General features: G+C 41.0%; 4 protein-coding genes and 1 pseudogene across 5 annotated transcripts; 3 read left to right on the top strand and 2 right to left on the bottom strand.

The window, feature by feature from the left end:
- The first annotated feature begins 97 nt into the window (after nucleotides 1-97).
- Nucleotides 98-3,356, top strand: LOC141831157 (uncharacterized; annotated as a pseudogene).
- Nucleotides 3,357-5,044: 1,688 nt separating this feature from the next.
- LOC141830820 (F-box/kelch-repeat protein At1g30090) lies at nucleotides 5,045-6,719 on the top strand. Its single transcript, XM_074718253.1, has 2 exons — nucleotides 5,045-5,164; nucleotides 5,298-6,719. The coding sequence occupies exon 2, from the start codon at nucleotides 5,395-5,397 to the stop codon at nucleotides 6,634-6,636; it is 1,242 nt and encodes a 413-aa protein (XP_074574354.1). The 5' UTR covers nucleotides 5,045-5,164; nucleotides 5,298-5,394; the 3' UTR covers nucleotides 6,637-6,719.
- Nucleotides 6,720-6,902: 183 nt separating this feature from the next.
- LOC141830745 (ubiquitin carboxyl-terminal hydrolase 25-like) lies at nucleotides 6,903-13,133 on the bottom strand. Of its 2 annotated transcripts, XM_074718169.1 has the most exons (10): nucleotides 12,671-13,133; nucleotides 12,052-12,553; nucleotides 11,887-11,962; nucleotides 11,709-11,801; nucleotides 9,200-9,286; nucleotides 8,688-9,102; nucleotides 8,282-8,618; nucleotides 7,884-8,012; nucleotides 7,488-7,620; nucleotides 6,903-7,366 (listed from the first exon to the last, which is right to left on the bottom strand). In XM_074718169.1, exons 1-9 carry the CDS (start codon nucleotides 12,834-12,836, stop codon nucleotides 7,500-7,502), a joined length of 1,926 nt encoding a protein of 641 aa, XP_074574270.1. In that variant the 5' UTR covers nucleotides 12,837-13,133; the 3' UTR covers nucleotides 6,903-7,366; nucleotides 7,488-7,499. The 2 variants fall into 2 exon arrangements, with proteins under 2 accessions (XP_074574270.1, XP_074574269.1); XM_074718168.1 differs by having other exon boundaries at nucleotides 8,282-9,102.
- A 1,563-nt stretch (nucleotides 13,134-14,696) lies between these two features.
- On the top strand, nucleotides 14,697-16,214 carry LOC141830494 (PAN domain-containing protein At5g03700-like; the record flags this gene model as incomplete). The annotated part of the gene is made up of 1 exon (XM_074717918.1): nucleotides 14,697-16,214. A coding segment is annotated over one exon (1,422 nt), but the record flags the coding sequence as incomplete, so codon positions are not given.
- A 35-nt stretch (nucleotides 16,215-16,249) lies between these two features.
- Nucleotides 16,250-20,506, bottom strand: LOC141830619 (hydroxyproline O-galactosyltransferase GALT2-like). The gene is made up of 7 exons (XM_074718022.1): nucleotides 19,536-20,506; nucleotides 18,515-18,747; nucleotides 18,049-18,339; nucleotides 17,215-17,343; nucleotides 16,941-17,114; nucleotides 16,669-16,776; nucleotides 16,250-16,576 (listed from the first exon to the last, which is right to left on the bottom strand). Exons 1-7 carry the CDS (start codon nucleotides 20,407-20,409, stop codon nucleotides 16,370-16,372), a joined length of 2,016 nt encoding a protein of 671 aa, XP_074574123.1. The 5' UTR covers nucleotides 20,410-20,506; the 3' UTR covers nucleotides 16,250-16,369.
- Nucleotides 20,507-21,306: the final 800 nt, after the last annotated feature.

The following is a 21,306-nucleotide window of genomic DNA, read 5'->3' as shown; positions in this document are numbered from 1 at the left end:
GCGTCGTTTCGGGTTCAGACCGATACATTCCGTTGTATCGGTATAATGGATAAAACGCTCGTGATGTCTCGTAACGTGAAGCAGCCGTTACCAACGATAGAAGGACCGTCGGCCTCGAAGCCGGCGCCAGGTTGCGGCGCTTCCGCTTCGCCAGGTAGACGCGAACCCTGCGGGAATCTATGGCGACGAAAGGTAGCAGCGGCGACGCCGAGGTGATCGAGGAGGTCGAAGACGACGCTGTTACTGTCCTTTCGGTGGAGGAGGCTGGTGAGGCCACGACCTCCAGTGGGAGCGTCAAGCGCCGGAAGCTTGTCTCTTCCTCCGACTTTTCCGACGCCGGGCGGCCCTGCCGCCGAGGAGGGAGCACACAAGGTCGCGCTTTGCCCCCAACCCGGTAAAGGTCCTTGCTCCAGGTGCGGCCTGGGAGGGCACCGGGACAGTGATTGCGATGTCGGGCTCGAAGAGGAGGTGGGAGGAGGATCGGCTCCCGTGGTCACAGAGGACGGCAGCGTGCCGGACATGGCGTGCCCTTGTGGATCTGGGAAATGTTTGGTTCTCACTTCGAACACGGCTAGGAACCCTGGCCGGAAGTTCTATTCTTGTCCTTTCACGCCGGTGAGTATCCGTTAATTCCCCAAGCTTCTCCTTCACAATTGTTTCGTGTTTCTCTGCTAAGGTATTTTCCAGTTAGGAATCGGAAATGAAAGCTCAGATAAACTTTTACTGAAAATTGAATATGTTTTCTCCAAGATAACATTTCATCCTCTGCAAAAAGAACAAGAACACACACTCAGTGTTAAAAGCTCGTCGTTCTTTGTTGCCATTGATCCAAAAGGTGTCTTTTTTTCCCATCCAACCAACTACTTGGTAGCCTAAGAACTATTTATGAACCCTAATTGCTATGCAATAGTTGGTTCTTTGATGATTAATCTTTCATTTAGAATAATGGTGGCTGCTACTTCTTCAAGTGGTGCGATCAACCAAATCCAGGCCCAGCCCCTTCTCAAAAGGCCTCTAACAAGTATTCTACACCAGTATTTAAGGTATGCCAAAATCATTGTAAATTACCTGTGCATACAGATTCTTTTTGTATTCGGTTTTCGTATCTGGTTTGCTGTATCAAATGTCTATGTTGTTAAATCTAGTAAACTTTGATGGTATATCCTGTTCTATTCTTTGTTCATGCCATGCAGGTGATGTTTGGGAAACCAAATATATGGAGATTGTCTCTGAACCATGCTAGGTAAAAAATTTTCCTTTAAATTTTATCGTATTTGGTTAGAGCCAAAAAAATGTTTCTATTCTGGTTCGTTAACTCTCAAAGACAGCCGAAAATGATTATTAGTTAAGTTCAAGGATGGCAAAATCTATATGTTTCTTCTGAACAATATTTAAAATGTAAGGATTCTTTAATCTTTTTGACAATCGGCTTGAGATATTAACACCTGCGCAATTTGAACTTGGTTCTTTAGAATATTCTTGTTCGGTCCTTAAATTGATATCAGAAAAGGGCTACAGTTTTGATCCTTAACTTGTAAGTTTTGAAATTTGCTTCCATATAAGCAAAGATCTGGGCTAGAATTGTACCTTTTATACCTTTACTAGCTTAAAATTTTGAGTTAGAGATTTGAAGTTCTTTGCACCATTTAATAGATTCAAAATTTCCAATTGTAGCACTGCATGAAAATGTTGCTATTATTGATGTATAAGAGGGAAGCATGGATTAAAGCAAGAGCATGCTCGCTGTGAAAGAGTTTAATATTTCAACTAGGCATTCATGATAAGCAATATAGCGAAAGAACATAAATACTTAAGGTAATAAACAAATCCAGGGCTAGATGAAAAGGGAGAAGGGAAATTATGCTTCAAATAATTAGGAAACTTGCTGTCGAAGAAGGTGACTAGGTTTAACACTTCAAGAACCAAGAATTCACCCATAAGTTAAAACCCCAGAGTGAAAAATACTAACCTCTACATTAAATAGAGCAAGGCATAATGTATTTAGAGGAACAGGGTTAATGTGGGCCTTGGGTAAGCTCTCTAAAGAAAAGAAACTTGCAGAAGCTAGGTATGTTGGAACATATCAACCATTTTGTTGATTTAGCCCTATTTGAGTCTATTATATTGAGAATATATTATCACTTAGATCACAACTTTTTGAACTCAAATAAAACCAAGCTTAAAACTGAAAATTTTAATCAAAATACAAACAAGATAATGTAAATGAGTTAACATGGCTCATCTGTGACAACCTCAATGAATATTTGCCACTTATTTTAGTGATCCAGCCAATTGTTCTCTACCTGGATATTTGTCTGTGTGTATACCTGATTAGCAAGTTGACTCAGGTCCTGATAGTTTTCTCAGAATGTAATTGGAATTTTCGTTTAGGATAGACCTATAAGCTTCCTTTTTTGCTAACTCACTTATTGCTTCTACAGAAAGATGATTTCTCTTTGTTGCCACAGTATTGTTAGTTACATAATCCACTTTAGATTTGCTAACTGCTGTCAATAGTGTCAGTGCAAGTAACTAACTTTTTGATGCATCCAGTTATGATTCAATAATTCCTCTTAGTTTCATTTTTTAGACGAAGACTTAATCTATCCCTCGTCGATATTTCTCTGGAATATAAACTGCTTCTGAATCATTGTCATTTGTGCTTATTCTTTCCATCTGAATGTTATCTGTGGCATTCTCTTCAACTCAGGGAAAGAGTTGTGATCTCTTCAAATGGCTCTGTGATCGGGCAGCCCAACATTCACTTACTGTTATAGATCAAGAGACTAGCAAGGAGCTTAGCAAGAACACGAGCACCCAACTGTCTAACGAGAGAGACAACTCACGTTGCTATAGATGTGGAGAGGAAGGTCACTGGCACCGTGATTGTCCCAACCGCTTGCCATCTTCATCTGATACCTCTGAAAACACAACCGGAAAGCCGCCTCCTTCGACTTCCTCAAACTTGTGTTTCAGATGTGGAGAAGAAGGTCACTGGGTCAGGGATTGCCCCAAGAAGCTGTCTTCCTCGTCGATTGATCCCTCTGTTGGCATAGGGAACAAAATCTTCTGGCTCGAACAAGTGCTTCAAGTGCCGCAAGCATGGCCATTGGGCTCGCAAATGTCCAAACTTACAAAAAGGATAAACTTTTGCTATTTTGGTGGCTGTATATACACACATTTTGTGTAGTGAAATAGGTGTGCTAGTGAAGAACAAGTCTGAAGAACAACTAAGAACATCACTTGTTGTCTTCATTTTGATCTGTGAGCCCTTCTGTTCAGGACTCACGGATGTATATATAAGTTTGGGATTAATGTTAATTGCTTGTGTTTTGCTATGTTGAAAATAAATAAATAAAATTATGGATCTATTTGTGGCATTTTCTTTTCATGCAAAAACAAGTTATTTCAAATTCCTCCAAATAAGTTGGAACTATCAGTAGCCATTAAATATTTTTGTGATCCTAAAATAATTATGAAATTGAGCCGAATAAAACAATAAAGCTATTTACTATATACTTTCTAGTATAATCACATTGAAATATGGCGATTTTTAAAATAATGCTATTTTGATAATTTAAAATTTTTAAGTTTAGAAAATTAGTAAACTTTAAAGAGTTTTTATGGAATTCATAAATATCAATAACACTTCAACCTGTATATAAAATTCAAGAGTAGTTTCCACTAGCTATCAAAATAAATTAAGAAGTGAAGAGGACCGTCTAACAATTAGCATTCTCGAATCTATTATTCATTTAAAAGAAAATTCTTATAAATTTGTCCTAGTTGAATTTTGAATTCTAAATGCATGATCATTTATTGTAGGCAGACTTAGCCATCTCACTGTTGTCCCAGGGGCAAGAATTACCTCTACTTCAATCATATGTAGGACCATAAATATGTAGGACCATAAATGAATCAAATATTCATAGACAAATTTGATATTTAATTTGGTAATAATTTATTTATACACATATAGTCAATTAAATGAACAATCTTGAATAACTTATTAAACTAAATGAACTAGGTTAAATACGCAAATACGCTTAATTAATGTTCATGAATATGGATCGTGAATTGTTTATAAATGTCTTGGGGCATGATTGAATTGGTTACTGCGGAACAGACTTGCTACAGTGCTCAAAGGTCGAATCTCGACGAAGCTGAGGCAATACCCTCTTCGTAGTAGCCAACTGTATCTTTCTGATTTACCTCCTTACAGATGGTCATAAGACCGATCATGTGGAACCGCTGGGATAACAAATTCCATTTTTTATTGAAGTGAATTGTTCATGAATAATATTTAAGAATAAAATTGATAAATCAGATTCATCAATAAAATTCTTATTAATATAATAAATAAATAAACTTTTAAAATGAATATACAGTCTTCTATTAAATTTAATAATTAATTTAAAATTATAAAAATTTTAAATAATCAAATAACCTTAAACTAAGAATTTTGATAATATCTAAACTAATCAAGTTCAAGTTAAATTTGAATCAAACTTAAACCCATAAAAAAACTTAAATCATCATCTCAACAACTTAATCCATTTTAAGTCGTCTTGACTCAGATTATTTTATCAATTAAAAAATAAATTTAAACATAAAATTTAACTCGTTTACGATCCTATTAATCATATCTTCGGGTAAAAAAAAACATATAAATATAAAGGAAGAGATAAGTCAATTAATATGGTTTAATAAAATTTTAAAATTATATAATTAAAAAAACAAACAAACTAGTCTCTACAGAGACATCTCAATTAAATTTAAACTTCACTCTTAGAACCAAATATATATATATATATATCATCATATTGAAAACATGGAAATTTATGATTCATCCTCTCTGTTTAATTTATATGATCCTTTATTTTAACATTTTCCTCCCCTCAAAATATTATTATTCTTCTGGTAATTCTCCAAAACAATACTTGTCTTCTACAGACAGTTTGGTTGGCACAAACAATGAGACCTTGTCATTATAAATAAGACAGCTCAAGCAAGAAAGCAACTTCAACAAACCCTTTGGCCTTTTCCTTCTCCCCCTTTTCTTCCAGGTTCGATTGCGCTTCCAATCAAGATCCCTCCTTTGGCAGGAAGAAGAGCCCAAGATGTGATTTTGATCCTCCACGAGCCTCCGCCTTCTCATTTTCCTGTGAGATTCGACCCTCTCCTCCTCTTATTTTCAGCTGCAATTTTTTCAGTTAGTAGCAGCCGTATGTGGTTTTCTTGTTCTATGTTGCTCGAAGGATTTAGGGTTGCTGAAGTTTCTGGTTTGTTGACTGAAGAAGAGATTAGGGTTTTTGGAGCTCCAAGATCGAGGACAGGAGTACAAATTTGTTAGGGATTCTGGATTGTTGCTCTAATCTTGGAGGGTAGGCAGACATGCGTAGGGTTAGGGTTTCATCCCACCTGTCTCCTGTGCACAAGCTTGGGGATTCCCAAATGAAGTTAACTCCCAAGTTTAGATTGGCCATGACCCCCTCACCTTTGCCCTATTTTCCAGCTCCGGCGATGTCGAAAGTGTCCGAAGAACCAGCCGCGGAGTCACTTCCCCTAATCCCCGGCCTTCCTGATGATGTCGCCTTGAACTGCCTCCTCAGGCTCCCCGTGGCCACCCATGTGTCGTGTCGTCTGGTCTGCCGGCGGTGGCACCGGCTGCTCGCCAACAAAGAGTGCTTCTTCAGCCAGAGGAAGGCTCTAGGGTTTAGCGACCCCTGGCTCTTCACCTTGGCCTTCCACAGGTGCACTGGGAAGATCCAATGGCAGGTCTTGGACCTCACTCACTTGTCTTGGCACACTATTCCGGCCATGCCGTGCCGGGATCGTGTTTGTCCTCGCGGGTTCGGGTGCATTGCCATCCCGCCGGACGGCACACTCCTTGTCTGCGGGGGGCTGGTCTCCGACATGGATTGCCCCCTCCACTTGGTGTTGAAGTATGAGATTCACCGAAACCGGTGGACGGTAATGAGTCGGATGCTCACTGCAAGATCGTTCTTCGCCGGCGGAGTGATTGATGGACGGGTCTATGTCGCCGGAGGGTATAGCACGGACCAGTTCGAGCTCGACTCGGCCGAGGCACTCGATCCTATCAGCGGGAATTGGTGCCCCATTGCGAGCATGGGCATGAACATGGCCTCCTATGATTCTGCCGTCTTCGACGGCAGACTGTATGTGACTGAAGGTTGTGTGTGGCCATTTGTGTCCTTCCCTCGAGGGCAGGTCTATGATCCAAAATCCAACATTTGGGAGACGATGTCTGTCGGAATGCGAGAAGGGTGGACGGGTTCCAGCGTCGTCATTTCCGGGCATCTGTTTGTGATCTCCGAGCTTGAGAGGATGCGATTGAAGGTCTACGATCCTGAGTCAAACTCCTGGGATGCCGTCGATGGAGCTTCCATGCCCGAGCGAATTCACAAGCCGCTGTCAGTAACTGCCATTGGTTCGAAGATTGTGGTTGTTGGCCGAGGGCTTCATGTGGCTATAGGCCAGGTGGATGATGAAGGTTTCTACAGGGCCGACGGAAGAACAAAGAAGCACAAGTTTGCTGTCCGGTGGCGAGAAGTGGATGGGCTGCCGGAGTTCAGCGACTTGACACCATCCAGTGCTCAGGTTCTGTATGCTTGATATGTATTATTGTATATATGATAACGCAACACTATAAAATGTAAAGCCTTGGACAAATGTAAATTATATTCCTGGTTCTTCTCCGTGTATCAAGTATGCTCGATGAACTTTGTAATATCTTCTCCAACAGTCTAATGTACCCATTACAATCCTCCTTATCACATGTAGATTTTTTAATATGCATCAAAACAAATAAAATACCCACGCCATTTCGAATGATTAGAGCTTCAATATATTAGTTCGAATGCTGTTAAAATGGTGAGCATACAAACATAACGACACAACAGGGAGGGAAGAGAGCATACATGGAGAATTTCTTAAAATAAGTGGCAGAATTTACTTGATGTATGTAGCTCAATGACTGCGTTCATCATATTCAAACATTCAACAACACAAGATATCGAAAAGGAGATCCTCTAAGAGATGATTGGCAAAGTTAACAAAAAAGGATACTTTACATGGGGTAAGTAACTCTCAATTTGACGCCTCCAAGTACAAAAAAAATTTCGATGTCAAAATTGTGAATCTCACTGATGGAGGGAGCAAGAGCTACTGATGAAGATCTGAAGAACTAGAAGCTTCAGGCGATGTTTCCGTTGAATTTTACCGTAAAAATTTTGACATTCTTCAGGTATCAAAAGAATATATAATCGTGGACGCATGTAAGCCTTTGAGTTTGGAATAGTCGGGTCTTATGTCCAACCATCATCCAAATTGCAGCACATTAAGACTGGATAACCAAACATTTATTTAGATTTGAGATAGATAAATTGCCAATCAAAATATATATTACAAAAAAACAACAGATTTTCAACGCAAAGTTCCAGGCTTGGGTGAACTAGAAACCATACCTTATTTCGTATTCAAGGATCCAAAAGAGGTGTCTCTTGACTAAAAGATCTGAGGCGTTCGATGAGGCGCTCCTTTAGCGATTCAGGAATTTGCAAGATGAAAGTCTTCCTTGCATCACTTATCAATTGTTTCCTGCATTAAGATAGCAAATTAAAATTATTGTATTTAGCAATCAAATAATTATAAAAATATTTTACAACCATCCAATTGACAATAAATACAGCAGCAGCATACGAAACAAATCATGAATATAACATCTGTCAAATATCAAAAAAGACATCATTTAGTAGCATAGTAACAATAGAGTTAGTGTGTAAAATAAACATCATCTTGAAATTGGAAAATTCCTCAAAGATATTCTAACTCATGTATGCAAAATTTCAGCAGATGTTTACCTTGTTGAACTCTTATCATAAGAGGCGTCTGCTGTTTGCATGCATAGTCTTTTTTTAGCTCGCATAAAGTCTTGAACTCTATCCACCCATCCACATGAGTGCAATTCGGAAGAGGCTTCTTCAGAGAGCCTAGAAAACACTATCATGATAAGCAGAGCACAATATGGAAAAAGAAAAGACTAGGTAAAAACAAGGTCAAGTATCACATCAGCGACTTTTCATGATCCCATTAGACCAACAATATGAAAACTATTTACACCTGGTTCCAACTAGTAGATATTTTGGTGTATGATGGTGCAAACAATGGCATTAACAGATGCAAAACGAGGGCACAGCAGCTAGAATGGCTTATCATAACTGAAATTTCTTAGTTCCGTCATCGAAGAAGAAATACTCACAATTCTTTGAACTTTTCAATTTCTCGAGAATGCCTTTTTTCACATGACAGCTGATGCTTGCATAAGCCATTTTTCCTTGGCAAAGCACCATTAGAGCTCGTATCTGGATTTTCTCTGCTTTTTGTATTATGTACTTCTGAATTAACTTTATGAAGCTTGTCAATCTTCAGTTTAGGTGAACTAGAATTACTGGAACCTTTTCTTATAGCTGCTGCAGACTCAGTGTCCTCTGTGTTTGGGTGTCTGTCTGATGGATGAGAGCACCGATTTCCATTTGGCCAAAGGGGCATATGCTTATTTTGTTGCCTGACTATATCAGGAGATACATCCACATTAGCTGCATCAAGATTAGAAGTTGTCAATGTCTCAAATTTTTGCAACATCTTATTTTCACTAAGGGAATTACATGCATGTGATGTTGTGTCTTCCCCAATAGCTCTTTTTTTCTGAATATTAAGGTTCCCATTATCATTTGGGAAAGTCCTTTTTGTCTCAAGGTTCTTCAGATTAATGGGCTTAAATTGTGGAGATGAAAATGGTTTACTGTTCTTCAGCAATGCAGAACCATTATTCGTAGAAGATGCCCCGTTGGTATTAGCAATCATTGGTTTTAAAGTTTCTGCAGTCTTTTGGCTTTCAACACTGCTACCATTTACAATAGAAGGTTTGAATCCATTGCAAGACAAATCAGATTTGTTTGGCTTTGGGGAACAATTAGTGCGTATATAAAAAAGCATGTAAACCTTCTCAGACAAAACTTCTTGTGAGCTTGAAAGTGAAACATGGGCATCATTACAACAGAACCATCTACCAGAAGCATCCTGTTAAGGTAAATAAAATGAAACATGAATAAATAAAGCTATCACTAATACACATCCAATAGAATGTCAAAGATTGAATATGCAATTTAACAAGTACCTTAATGTAAGCATAATAATGTCCCGATTCTGGTGAGAAGCCTGAGTGTACTATACATCCAAAAAGACTGTACTCTGGCTCCGGATCCTGTGATTTGATAACTCAAGTTTAGAAATATGATAGCCAAATAGCCTTGATAAAAATGCTTGGTCTAAAGGTTATATATATATATATATATATATATATATATATATACCCATCAGGAAAGGGCAGAAAGGCAATTGGTCATTGCTCTAGCCGGAAAAAAAAAGGAGAAAAATTCTATGAGAATCGGCATATCAACCCATATAATTCAAGTAATCTACACACTGATGGATACTTCCTCTATTGCATCTCCCAAATGATGCCACTTAGGAAACTCATTGTTCAAACCACTGAGAAACTCTGCAAAAGATCTAATAAACCAGAAGATATCTTCTAAAGTAGTTGCAGGAGAATGTAGTAGCTAGAGAGTTGTCCTTCTGTTTGCGTGAAGAAAAGTTGAGAGGTTGAAGAAGAAAAATGGTCAATAGACTTTACTGCCTTATCATATTAGTATTCACTATTATTAGGGCTATAAATGAGTCAAGTTTTGTGCTGTTCAAGCTTGTTTAATAGAAGTAACAGAGCCAAGCCTAAAATCAACCAGGCTACTAAAAGATTGTTCATGCATGGGTTCTTTTCTTTTTCTTGAGCGTAAGTTTGGTTCAAGCTTGGCTTGAGCTTGGTTTGTTTAAATGTCATTGAGCTCATAATTCAAGTTTGTTTGAAATTTTTACATTTTTAAACATTTTTGATTGGTTAGTGATCTTGATATTGAGAGCTTGTTTGTTGATTTTAACAGTTTCTTTGTTTATTTACAAGTTTAATAAGAAATTTTATTGATAAATATGGTTCACAAGTTTTATTCGTTGATATTGTTCATTAACATTATTCATAAACAATTCACAATTTTTATTCACGAACATTAATGAGCCGAACAAATATGTGTTCAAGCTTCTTTATTTAATTTAATGAGTTGTTTAAGCATATTCATTTAATTGACCTTGTCTATATTGAACGAACATAGATAAGCTCTCACCAAATTGAACTAAGCTTGCTCACAAACGCTTAGTTCATTTATAGCCCTAACTATTATTGATATAAACTTCCATAACAAACACTTTAATGTTGTCTAAAAGATATTTAACCATTTAAAGGCACTACTATCAGACTTCTATGCTAAAAGGAAAAGTATATCTTATAACTCACAAGCTAAAAGGTTTATGTCCCATTCATAGACAATTTTAAACTCAATTCTTAGGGAGCCTTGAACTACATGATCCACAAAGCTTAAGCCCTGAACCAATCTTAATGACTACATCCTCCCGCTTCCAGCTTGATATTAAAGTTGTCACTCAACCACTCAGTAGTAATCTTCCACGCTTAAGATTCCAGACATTCATGACATCTCAAGGCCCACATAGACAAAATTTATCCCTAGAAAGAGGCATGTGATGCACTGCCTAGTAATCAAAGGAATTCTCAAGGTTTCTTGAAATAGAACCAACAACTGGAGACTTGATTTGTTAGTCAGTAGCAAAAGATTCTCACAATAGGAAGCATATATTGACCTCCAACATGCAGATCATGCTAAAAAATTTGGTGAACTTTGGCTCAGAACTCAAAACTAGTGTACAAAGAATAGCCTGGTTAGCAAGATTAGAAATGGTTTAGATTATAGTTGGAAAAATCGGCATGGCTGAGTTGGATATGGATTGGCCATGCTCAATCTAACATTTCCCAATTTATTGGGCACATGATCAAGGCCTAAGAGTTAAAGTGGAAAAGGCCAGTAAAACATCTGACTAGTTAGGTCTCCATATACATTGAAAGAATCAAGCTTAAAACAGCAAGAATCAGATGAATCAGTTTTGAGTCATGGAACTTTAGAGGACAATATGAAACATGGGAAGATGATTAAATCAAGATGAAATTGTATATCATATTAGGATGTTTTGACAATTTAAACATCAACATCCTATATCTTTCATAAAAAGAAACTTTCCAGAATTACTGAGAGACAATGCATTATATCTAATAGATAAGTGCTACTATCGACCTAGAAACAAATGATGGAAGAAATGGTAATCATATCAGAAACACTCCATGAGGAATACTAGACTCATGATTATCCAAGAGTTGGTTTGTGCTAGTTCAAGGGTTATAGACACCTGTCAAGCATCGATCAAAACTCAGAAAGTAGATCAAACCATACAAAATCTATGAAATCTGAACCAAATTGGTATTTTAGGTAACAAGACCGACAATCCAAACCATGCAGTAGGGTGAACCATCCGTACTAAAAGCATTACAGACCATTTTAACTAGCATTGATTGGCAATAATCTAATAGTTTGAGAGAAGTTGTGGATACCTTCACTTATGTGCTTACATTGGTGACTACCAACTCTACATAAAAGCACTACTGCTGAGAATAATTCATTCAATTGCCAAAATTGAATATAACTACAAGTGCAGCATAAACAAACCTGACTTGTATTGGACATGAACTTTGAAAGCCCAAGAAGCTCATCAAAATCAATGTTCCGATTAATCTTCCCACCATGTATGCCTTCAAATCTCTACAAGAAAATGAATTTTACCCTTAAGATTCCCATGTAATAGAATTAGTATGTTTGCGGTAGAGAACAAAAACAAAATTATCACCTTAAGTTGGATGACTAGAACATTTGGTGCTCGAAGTATAAACATCTGTTTCTTGGCTACCGAGAGTTTTTTACAACTGATAGGAAGGAACAAAAAACAAATAAATATCTCTGACATAGTTTATAGTATTATGATAGAAAATAAATGACTTAATGACTCTTTTACTTGCTGCAGCTGTACTTATTGTTGCCATCTAATACTTCAGGCTGAAAGAATCGAGCTAGGGCATCCTTCAGGGAACTGCTATGGAAAACATCGAGACAGATGTCCATAATCTCGTCCACCTTGTTCGAATCCCCCTTGCAAGAGAGGCACTTCACCTGACTCAGCAACGCCCCTCCAAAAATCTCCTTCATCACCGTGCTGGGCCCAGAGAGCTCATCCACCTTAGAATCTCCATTAGCGACCCCTCCACTGGCTCCACCACCACCACTTTGCTTGTGGATCTTGATGCAGGCATTATGACATGCGTCGATCACATAGCGAAGGAATTCGTGAGCGTCCTCCTGACGCCCCCAACGGAAATGCTCCGCGAAGAGGGATAGGCACTTCAGAATCTTGGATGGCGCTTCGGTGGTATTCGCTCCGTCAAGAGTGAGGGATCGAGCGATCTGCCGCTCGAGTATGCAGAACGGGCACTCCTCCCGATTCGCGAACACCGACTTGCCTGAAAAGCAAACAAAACCAAAATTAGTTCTCCAAACAAACAAACAAAGGATTTGCATGAAATTTCCGAAAGAAAACTAGGGCAAACAGATGGGGCAGGGCGGGGGCTAGGGTTTACAGAGTGACGAATGGCGGAAGGAGAGGCAGAACTGGGCGAGGGGAGGGGTGTAGGCGAGGCACTGGAGAACGCTATTAAGGTAGCAGGAGTTGCCCAGGTTTTTGAGGCCGAGAGGGGCGGCGCCCCCCTTGCGGGAGCGCGCGGGCCATGTCATCTGCAGAGCCATCAACGACCGCCGAGGCGGCCAGAGAAAGCGGATCCAGTAGCGATTCCCCTTCTCGTCGACGCGCTGCGATCCTCCGCCCTATCTTCATCCGACCGCATCAATTCCGATGCCTCCGCCGCCACGTCTGCCGCAACAGTCCCCGGCACCGCAGATTTGTCGTGCTGCTCAACGACGCCGCTTGGCTCTGGAAGAAAGAGGAGGATGAGAAGGCGGAGAAAGGGGGCGGAGGAGGAGGAGAGCGAGGCGGCGGGGCGAGGGAAACAGACGCGAGAGCCGCGTTAGTGACGCGATCAGAGAGACGAGCCGAAACGAAGAGGCTTGGATCATTTTTCGAGCAGGTGGCCATTAAGTCGTTACTCATGGGTGGTTGCATTAGTTTTTAGCCCACGTGTCAGGCATCGGGGAGGACTCACGTTCGTCTCACCCGTCAGATGCACGCCACGTGTTCATGCCTCACTGTATAATGCTATTTTTGATTAAATCTAAAAAAATTTAATTTGTGAAATTATTGATTTAAGCAAGTAGAAAAATATATTGAGACAATTATCAAATAAGTGATAATAATGATTATCTTAATAGTGAAATTGAATATATTTTTTTGATAAATCTCAGTCAGTCTCATGGACTCAATCCCTGAGGGTGGTCGGCCTGATCCAACGAAAGTTTCCCATCGACCACCAGGGTAAATCGAGAAGCACATCGGGCCGGGTCCAGCCCGGACCCGGTCCGGAACCGGACCGGGTCAAACCCGGACCCGGCCCGTTGACCCGGTTAGCCGGGCCGAACCGTAACCGGCCCGGCAGGCTGCCGGGCCGGTTAAGGTTCAAGCCCTCTTGAACCGGCGGTTCAAACCGCCGGTTTGGGTTTTTCTGGATTTTTTTATTTTTTTTTCAAAAATCAACACCTACATTGCAACAGCTGGGAATCGAACATGCATGCTTACATGCTCACCAATGTTCTACAACACTTTTTATTTATAAAATTAATATAATTATATATATACTTTATTTAATTCAAATCCATATTAAGAAGTTACATGCTCACCAATGTTCTACAACACTTTTTATTTATAAAATTAATATAATTATATATATACTTTATTTAATTCAAATCCATATTAAGACGTTGTTGATGGGGAACGAACGCAATTCTCACCGGTCTTGAAATATGCACCACTAATTACATCGACTTTTCTCTTTTTTTCAATATTTTTTTAATATAAATTTTAAATTTTAAATTTTTTAATATAATAATCTCGAACCGTCACGAACCGTGGCGAACCGTGAACCGAACCGTGAACCGGCGGTTCCGAACCGTGAACCGTAACCGTCTTGGGCGGTTAAGGTTAAGGGTCGACCTCCCACGAACCGTCGAACCGGCGGTTCCGAACCGTCGAACCGGCGGTTCCGAACCGTGGTCGGGTCTAGCTGGGGATCGAACCGCGGGTCCCTAGATTATAATCCGGATGTCCTACCGTTGCACCATTATCCCGGGAACAAAAATGATAAATCCTAGTCAGTCTCATGGACTCAATCCCTGGGATGATCGGCCCGGTCCCATAGAAATTTTCCACCGACCATCAGGGTAAATCGGGAAGCGCATACGATGGTCAATCCAGATGCCTAATATCCTTTGATTGCGTTCCTCATTTGGAGGAAAATTCTTATAAATATGTCATAGTTGGGGATCGACCCAAAAACAATATGAAAGAATATACTTTTTTAAAAAAATTAAGAAAAATAAAAATGAGTTAGACTACTTTCTCCACTACCTCACCACTAACCTTTGTTTTGGTCAAACTGATGAAGAGAGAGAGAGGGGAGGTCGCCTTCTTCGCCTCCGCCATGGCGGCCGTAATCGCGACTTCCAGTTCCTTCTTCCATCCTTCTGCTGCTGCTTTACTTCGCGATAGCGTCCGGGTTCGTGTCCGTCGCGTCCGACGAGATCCGAAGAGGATTCTCCGCCGCCCACGACCCCTCCTCCTACTCCCAGTTCCAGCCCCTGCTCGCCGATCCCACCGGCGTCTTCGCCCTCGGCTTCCTCCGCACCGAGCACTCGAATCTCGACCTCGCCGTCCTCCACGTTGCCTCCTCCTCGGCGCTCTGGAGCGCCTCCGTGTCGCGGCGCGTACGCTGGGCCGACTCCGTTTCTCTATCTTTCAACGGATGCCTCGTCCTGTCCGACGACGAAGCAGGGGTGCTCTGGTCGACTTCCCCGGTAGACGCCGGAGACCGGGTGGTTCTCCTCAACTCGTCGAATATCCAGATGCAGAAGCAGGTGGCGGAGTCCGTATTGGTTCTTTGGCAGAGCTTCGATTTTCCGTCTGATACACTCGTCCAAGGTCAAAACTTTTCCTCTGTAAGCGATCTTTTCTCTAGGGATCGAAGGTTCTCGATGAAATTGGGGGAGAGCTACTTCGCTCTTTACATGGATTTACCCGGAGGAGCGCCGCCGAGTATGTACTGGAAGCACAGCGTCTTGGAAGCCAAGGCTCAGATCGTCCCCGGCGGGGGAGCGATTTACGCGCGGGTGGGCGAGGGGTTTTTAGGGATGTACCAAACCGAGACGGCCCCCGTCGACGTGCTCCCCTTCAACACCTTCAATCGGCGAATCCGCGGGCTGCGCCGCCTGACTCTAGAATCCGACGGCAACCTCCGCGCTTACTACTGGAACGGCTCCATCTGGATCGAGGATCTCCGGGCGGTCGCCGACCGCTGCGAGATCCCCACATCCTGCGGCGCCTATGGGCTCTGCAACTCGGCCGATGGCGGCTGCAGTTGCCTAAGGGAGGAGGGAGAATGCCCGCCGGCGGTCGCCGGCGACTTTTGCGCCGCCGGATCGAACGCGTTCGGCATCCTGAGAAGGAAGGGCGTCGACCTGGCGAACGACGAGCTGACGGCGCATCGGAAGGTGGCGTCTCTGGAGCAGTGCGAGGACTCTTGCGAGAGGAACTGCAGTTGCTGGGGCGCGATCTACCACAACGCGTCGGGGTACTGCTATCGACTGGACTACCCGATCACTCTGGTTTCGGCGAACGAGAGGAAGGTGGGGTATTTCAAGGTGAGGGCGAGCGGCGGCGGTGGGAGGAGAGTGAAGAAGGCGATGCTGGCGGTGGGCGGCGTTTTGTTCGCCGGAGCGGTGGCGGTTGCTGGATTCGGCGTGTGGAAGCGGCGGCGAGGGCGGAGGCCGGTGGCGTACAAGGATCTCAATTCGGCATCGTCTCAGTTGATTGAGCTCTCCAACACGTTCAACAATGAAGAACACGGATCCCAATTCGGTTAAGAAATACTGGATTCTTTCTAAATTTCATCGAGATTTGAATTCTTGTCCTCTTCTACAACTCTGTTATATCGTAACCAACTCAACTATGATCCACGAAGGGGCATAGACTACTTTTCAATTGTATAAACTGATTTGGAGGGTCTTTTGATCAATCAAAAATGGATATACATTACTTGTAGTAATTGTGAGAGCAGGGTTATACAACAGCTAGGGTTATACCAGCGTACCAAAATTGGCGCGATCGGTGAGACTCATCTGAAGTTGCAACACTGAGCGAGGCCGCGGGAGAGTTTCTCCGACAAGCACAGCATCTGCCGGGGCGACTGGTAATGCGCTGTGTAATAGTTTTCGATGCATCCATATTGGCAGAACTTCCAGCTGTTTGAGTACTGAATGGCTGTTGTGGTGTTGAATTCTTCTACCCACATGCCCATGCTCACATCTTCCATCTTGAATAGCTGCCGATGATAAGTGTTAGGCGAAACATTACCGAAGATGTTCGAAGTATCGGACGATACGGAATTCTAGAGACTCGAGTCACCAAACTCACTCTTAAGCTTTGATTAGCATGTTGGGATGCAACAAATCTGGCAATGTCATTTGAAATGATGTATCCAGGTCCATTAGCATATGGAGGATATACCTCTTCTGGCCATTCCTGTAATGCATCATTAGAATCACATGAGTTGATTCAAAATCAATCTGAATGATATAAATCGACAACCGGCATCTGAGTCGTAAAAAGGTTTATGTATGTTAGTCGATTTTGACAGAGGAACACACGCGCGCGCGCACACACATACAAAAAGGGAATTCACTTACCTCAAATGTAACTGCCCATTTCCCACTTCGGAGTGGTCTATGCAAGATGTTTAGGTTGCCCATGTAAAGAGATGCATGAGGAGCAACCCCTTTAAGTCTTCTCACGATGACATCCACCCTAACGAATGTATCGTCATCGCATTTCATGATATATTGTGCTGTCAAATTCTGGACCTACACAACAAGGATGGGTGAATTAATACTCTATAATAGATAGCATTTTCTACGCAAACCCGATAGATGATGTTCTAAAGAGTGAAGGGTTTCGACTTACTCCAAACTCACAAATTGCTATTGTTTTGAGAACCACTAAATCATAGTGGTCCATAAATGGCAAAATCACAGTATCTCCGAAATACTCAGCCTCTTTCTTCAATGCTGCATTTACCTCCTTCCTAGGACTCTGATGATGCAATTTTTCATATAAGGTATCAGAAAAAAAATGATTTTAATGTGATGCATCATGCATACATGTGTTTTTAGTTGGATAAATCGGCTTAACATACAACAATAATGTCTTTAATGTATATAAATCTAGTAGTTGTAATAGATCCTATGAGATGGTTTTGAACTATCAGTGTTCGCAGGATGAGAAATGATCATGAAGCATGTGATGAACTGCTAGGAATCAGTGGCAAGCACATATTAGGATGAAAGATCCAATTTCTTCTGAGAAAATGAAGAGCATGACAAACTTTGATTGAAAGTACTGAGCAAAGAGTGCAGGACCTAACTAAAATTAATATAGGCAATTCCGAATCAACAGGTTCTAAGAAGAAATAAACAAACAAAAGCAACAAGAGGAAATCATAATGCTTGTCATTCAATTAAGTGGCAATCCTATAAAATCTTACACCGCGGAACAATTTTCATTTAATTAAACCCACTTAGTAGAGGCTTCAGCAGAATCTTAAGGAAAACAATGGAAGGGTAGAGCCATAATTGTTAATGTGTATCTCTTGTACACAGCCTCATGGTAGGTGAAAGCCAAATTGTCTAAATGATTATTAGTTCACTTGTATAAGGTTAGATTGAGAGTGCATTTCATGTCAGTTTTCAACTACCAAAACATAAGTGTGCATAAATTCTGAGGAAAGCAACAACTTACCAGTGCAACGAAGAAGCGGGCAACCACAGTGGATGATCTTATTGCAGGATATTGCATCCAGGTTTTCCTTATAGCCATACGTTCAGCAAAGTGATTTGATGCCGACAATATACCAATGAAAAGTTCAACAGAGCTTTGTAGCAGTGGAGGGGACTTCCAGCTCTCTGACATATCTAAAACTTGTTGAACAGAGAAGCTAGGATGAGTAGTTGGAAGAGAAGTTGCATATATTGAGTGTACGTCGACGTCTCCCTTAGTTGCTAAACCAGTTGCATCCTCGAGGGCAAATCCCTGTCCCCAGTACACACAAGATCGATAAATCTCAAAAATAGAATGCACTAGAGGAATTGATCCAATTCAAGAAGCAAGCATATTTGCAAAGCTAGTTCCTTCAAATCTTTTGTGCCAAAATTACAAGTGGAAATAATAACTTCAAAGAAAAAGAAGAAAGACAAAAGGTGCATACCGTCCTATATGGGAAAGAAGAAATATGTCGGCCACCAACATAAATATGGTATCCTTCAACCCCAGCCTGAATTGTTAGAACAAAAAGCTTACCCTCTGTGAATGGAAAAGGCCATCTCATTTCTGGCTTCTTCGCACGTCCAATGAATCTCTTCAACCATGAAATTGTTTTTGGTTCTTTCAGGTTAGTAGTATCCTCATGCTCCCAACTTTCACATTTGACAAAATCATCGACTACAAAACAATAAGTGAACATTGCGGATCTTAGGCGAAATAAATAAGGAGTATGCCTAACCACAACAATATTTAGAAAATGCAACAGAACACGAATCATGGAATGAGAGTTATAGCAATGACAAACAAAAGTATGCTTTTTTCCAAAATGTAAAGTATCATAATGTTGAATGTAACAACACTAAAGGAATTATGTACGATCTTTAAGGACTACTATAATTTTCCACTGAGGATGTGCAAGATCTTAAATTGTCAATGCTCGAACACTGTGCTTAATTGTGGTAAGAAATCATGGTTAATAGAAACTTTTGATATCATCCTCAACAAATAAGCCATAATTTGGGGGGAAATAAAAATTTCATACTTGTCCTATTAACCAAATCAACAGCAAACATCAGAACTAGAAAACAATAATACAATGCCCTTTCATGGCAAAATGAACTAGTCATAGTCCTCTGACTTAGAAACTTAATTACTTAAAATATTTAAGTCGAAGAAAAATAAATACTATAAGCACAGAACAAACAAAATGCTGGAAACTACAATTAAATACCCGTGAAGATGAACCAAAAAGGTTTTTGACAGGTAAAACTGTATCAGTGTGAAGCTATATCTGATAAAATCACTCAGTACCTCTCTTAGTGAATCATTAAAAGGAAAGGAAGCTCGCAACAGAAAAAAAAATATTCTTGTGCAGGCAAAAGTGCATCTCACAAGATGACTCAATACAACCAAAATAATCGTATCATTGTAAAACAGAGAGCAAGATACAAGCTATAAAGCTTTACCAGTTTCATCATCGTCCTTATAAGCATCCCCATTGCAGCGATGTGCTCTTCCCCACTGCATACGGTAGCAGGTATTGTGCTCAATGATCGGCTTTTCACTCCAGTCACCCTTCAGCCTCGGATTGAAATGAAGAATCTTGGGCGGGTCTTCATTTTCCACTGACTTGAGCCCAAGCAGCTCTACCATGAACTGGGACACCAGGACAGTTCCATTCTCTTCTCCTGGTCGCTCAAGCTGAGGCACATACTCTTTATGGGCGGTGTGCGGCGTACCCACCACCGTGATCGACGACCCCACTGACAACCCGCAGGGGAGAAACATCACCTGTTCGCTGTTCACCGCGCCCACATCGCCACTCATCGACGTCGATGATGGGCAAGAAGACGCCGGGTTACCTTGAATTACGGCGGTGTTTTTCAAGTCAACGCGGGGGTGGTAGTTCTCAGCCTCCTCCCAAGCCTTGAGTCCCACCTCCCACGCTTCCTTCGCCTTTCTTTCCAACTCCGAGAAATTCCCTCTTCTCTGCCGACCCCTGCCCTGCATGTACTGCCGCATCACTCCACCGCTGATACGACCATACCCTTCGCGCAACGCCTGGTCGGAGCCGCGGTAGAGGGCGTCGTGCTCGCTTGGCTTAAGTGGGGCATCGAAGTTCCGGCCATCCTCCAACTTCCGTTCTTGAGCGGCGCCGAGGTAGGACGATCCATGCAGTCCGCTCCTGACATCATCTACCGGCAGTTCTAGGCCGACGTCCAGGAAAAGGCGAAACTTGAACGCAATGAAGAGGAAGTAGAGCAGGGCGGCAGCGAGGACGAAGAGCAGGAACTTCCGGCGCCGAGTGAGGAGGGAGTCCCTGCTCTTGCTCCGCTTCATCGCTGGCGCCGGAAGCGGGGAGGTGGTCGGATCTAGAGCGCCGCTGCCATGGATTCCGCCGGAGAAGGGATTTGGGGGATCGGATTCGAAGGGCAGAGAAAGGAAAGGAGGCGAAATGGAAAAGGACGGAACTCGAGAAGATTAATTAAAGGGTCGGGATGGATTAAGCGGTTATTAGTCTTTAATTATGCAATTAAGGTGGGGGAGTTTTAATTTTTTTCAGAAACTATAACGTCTACTTAAAGAAAGGTTCTTTACAATCTTTTAGGTAAAAATAAAATAAAATAATTTTTTAAAAAAAACTGAAATTTCGTTAAAAATTAAAAAAACGCTTTAGAAAATATTTTTAAAATATAAAAATAAAATTTTTGCACATAAATTCAAGATATATTCAAAATATCCATATTAATTTGAACTTTAATATATATCATCTTTTTAAATATAGGATCTATATGTCACGTCACATACTTTTTTTTATTAATATGTGCTCATGTTTATTTTAATATTAATATTCATTATTTATCATTCTTATTTTATATTAAATAAATAAATATATATATTCATCCATATTAATATATTTAAAGAATTAAATATTGACATATATTTAAAATAATTTTAATATTATAAGTATAATCCTACATTAATATGAATATGAATGCTCTAAGTATATATATTTTAATTTTAAGAAAAATTTAATCTCAAGAACACATGAGGTTTTTATAATAAATAAATAAATATATCTTAGCAGAATCTCACACGGTCGGCCTTACGATCATCTGTGAAGAGGTAAATCGAGAAAATACAATTGATCACAATGCCAAAAGAGTATTACCTGACTTCGTCAGGATTCGCTTAGCTATGCCTCTGGGATTTAGCTAAGTTGCCACCTGAATATCA

Source organism: Curcuma longa, chromosome 6, assembly GCF_044706935.1.
Source record: "Curcuma longa cultivar G26 ecotype Majalengka, Jawa Barat chromosome 6, ITB_CL_G26_1.1, whole genome shotgun sequence".
NCBI lineage: Eukaryota > Viridiplantae > Streptophyta > Magnoliopsida > Zingiberales > Zingiberaceae > Curcuma > Curcuma longa.
The sequence above is the reverse complement of the archived record's forward strand: the minus strand, read 5'-3'. Positions and strand labels throughout refer to the sequence as shown.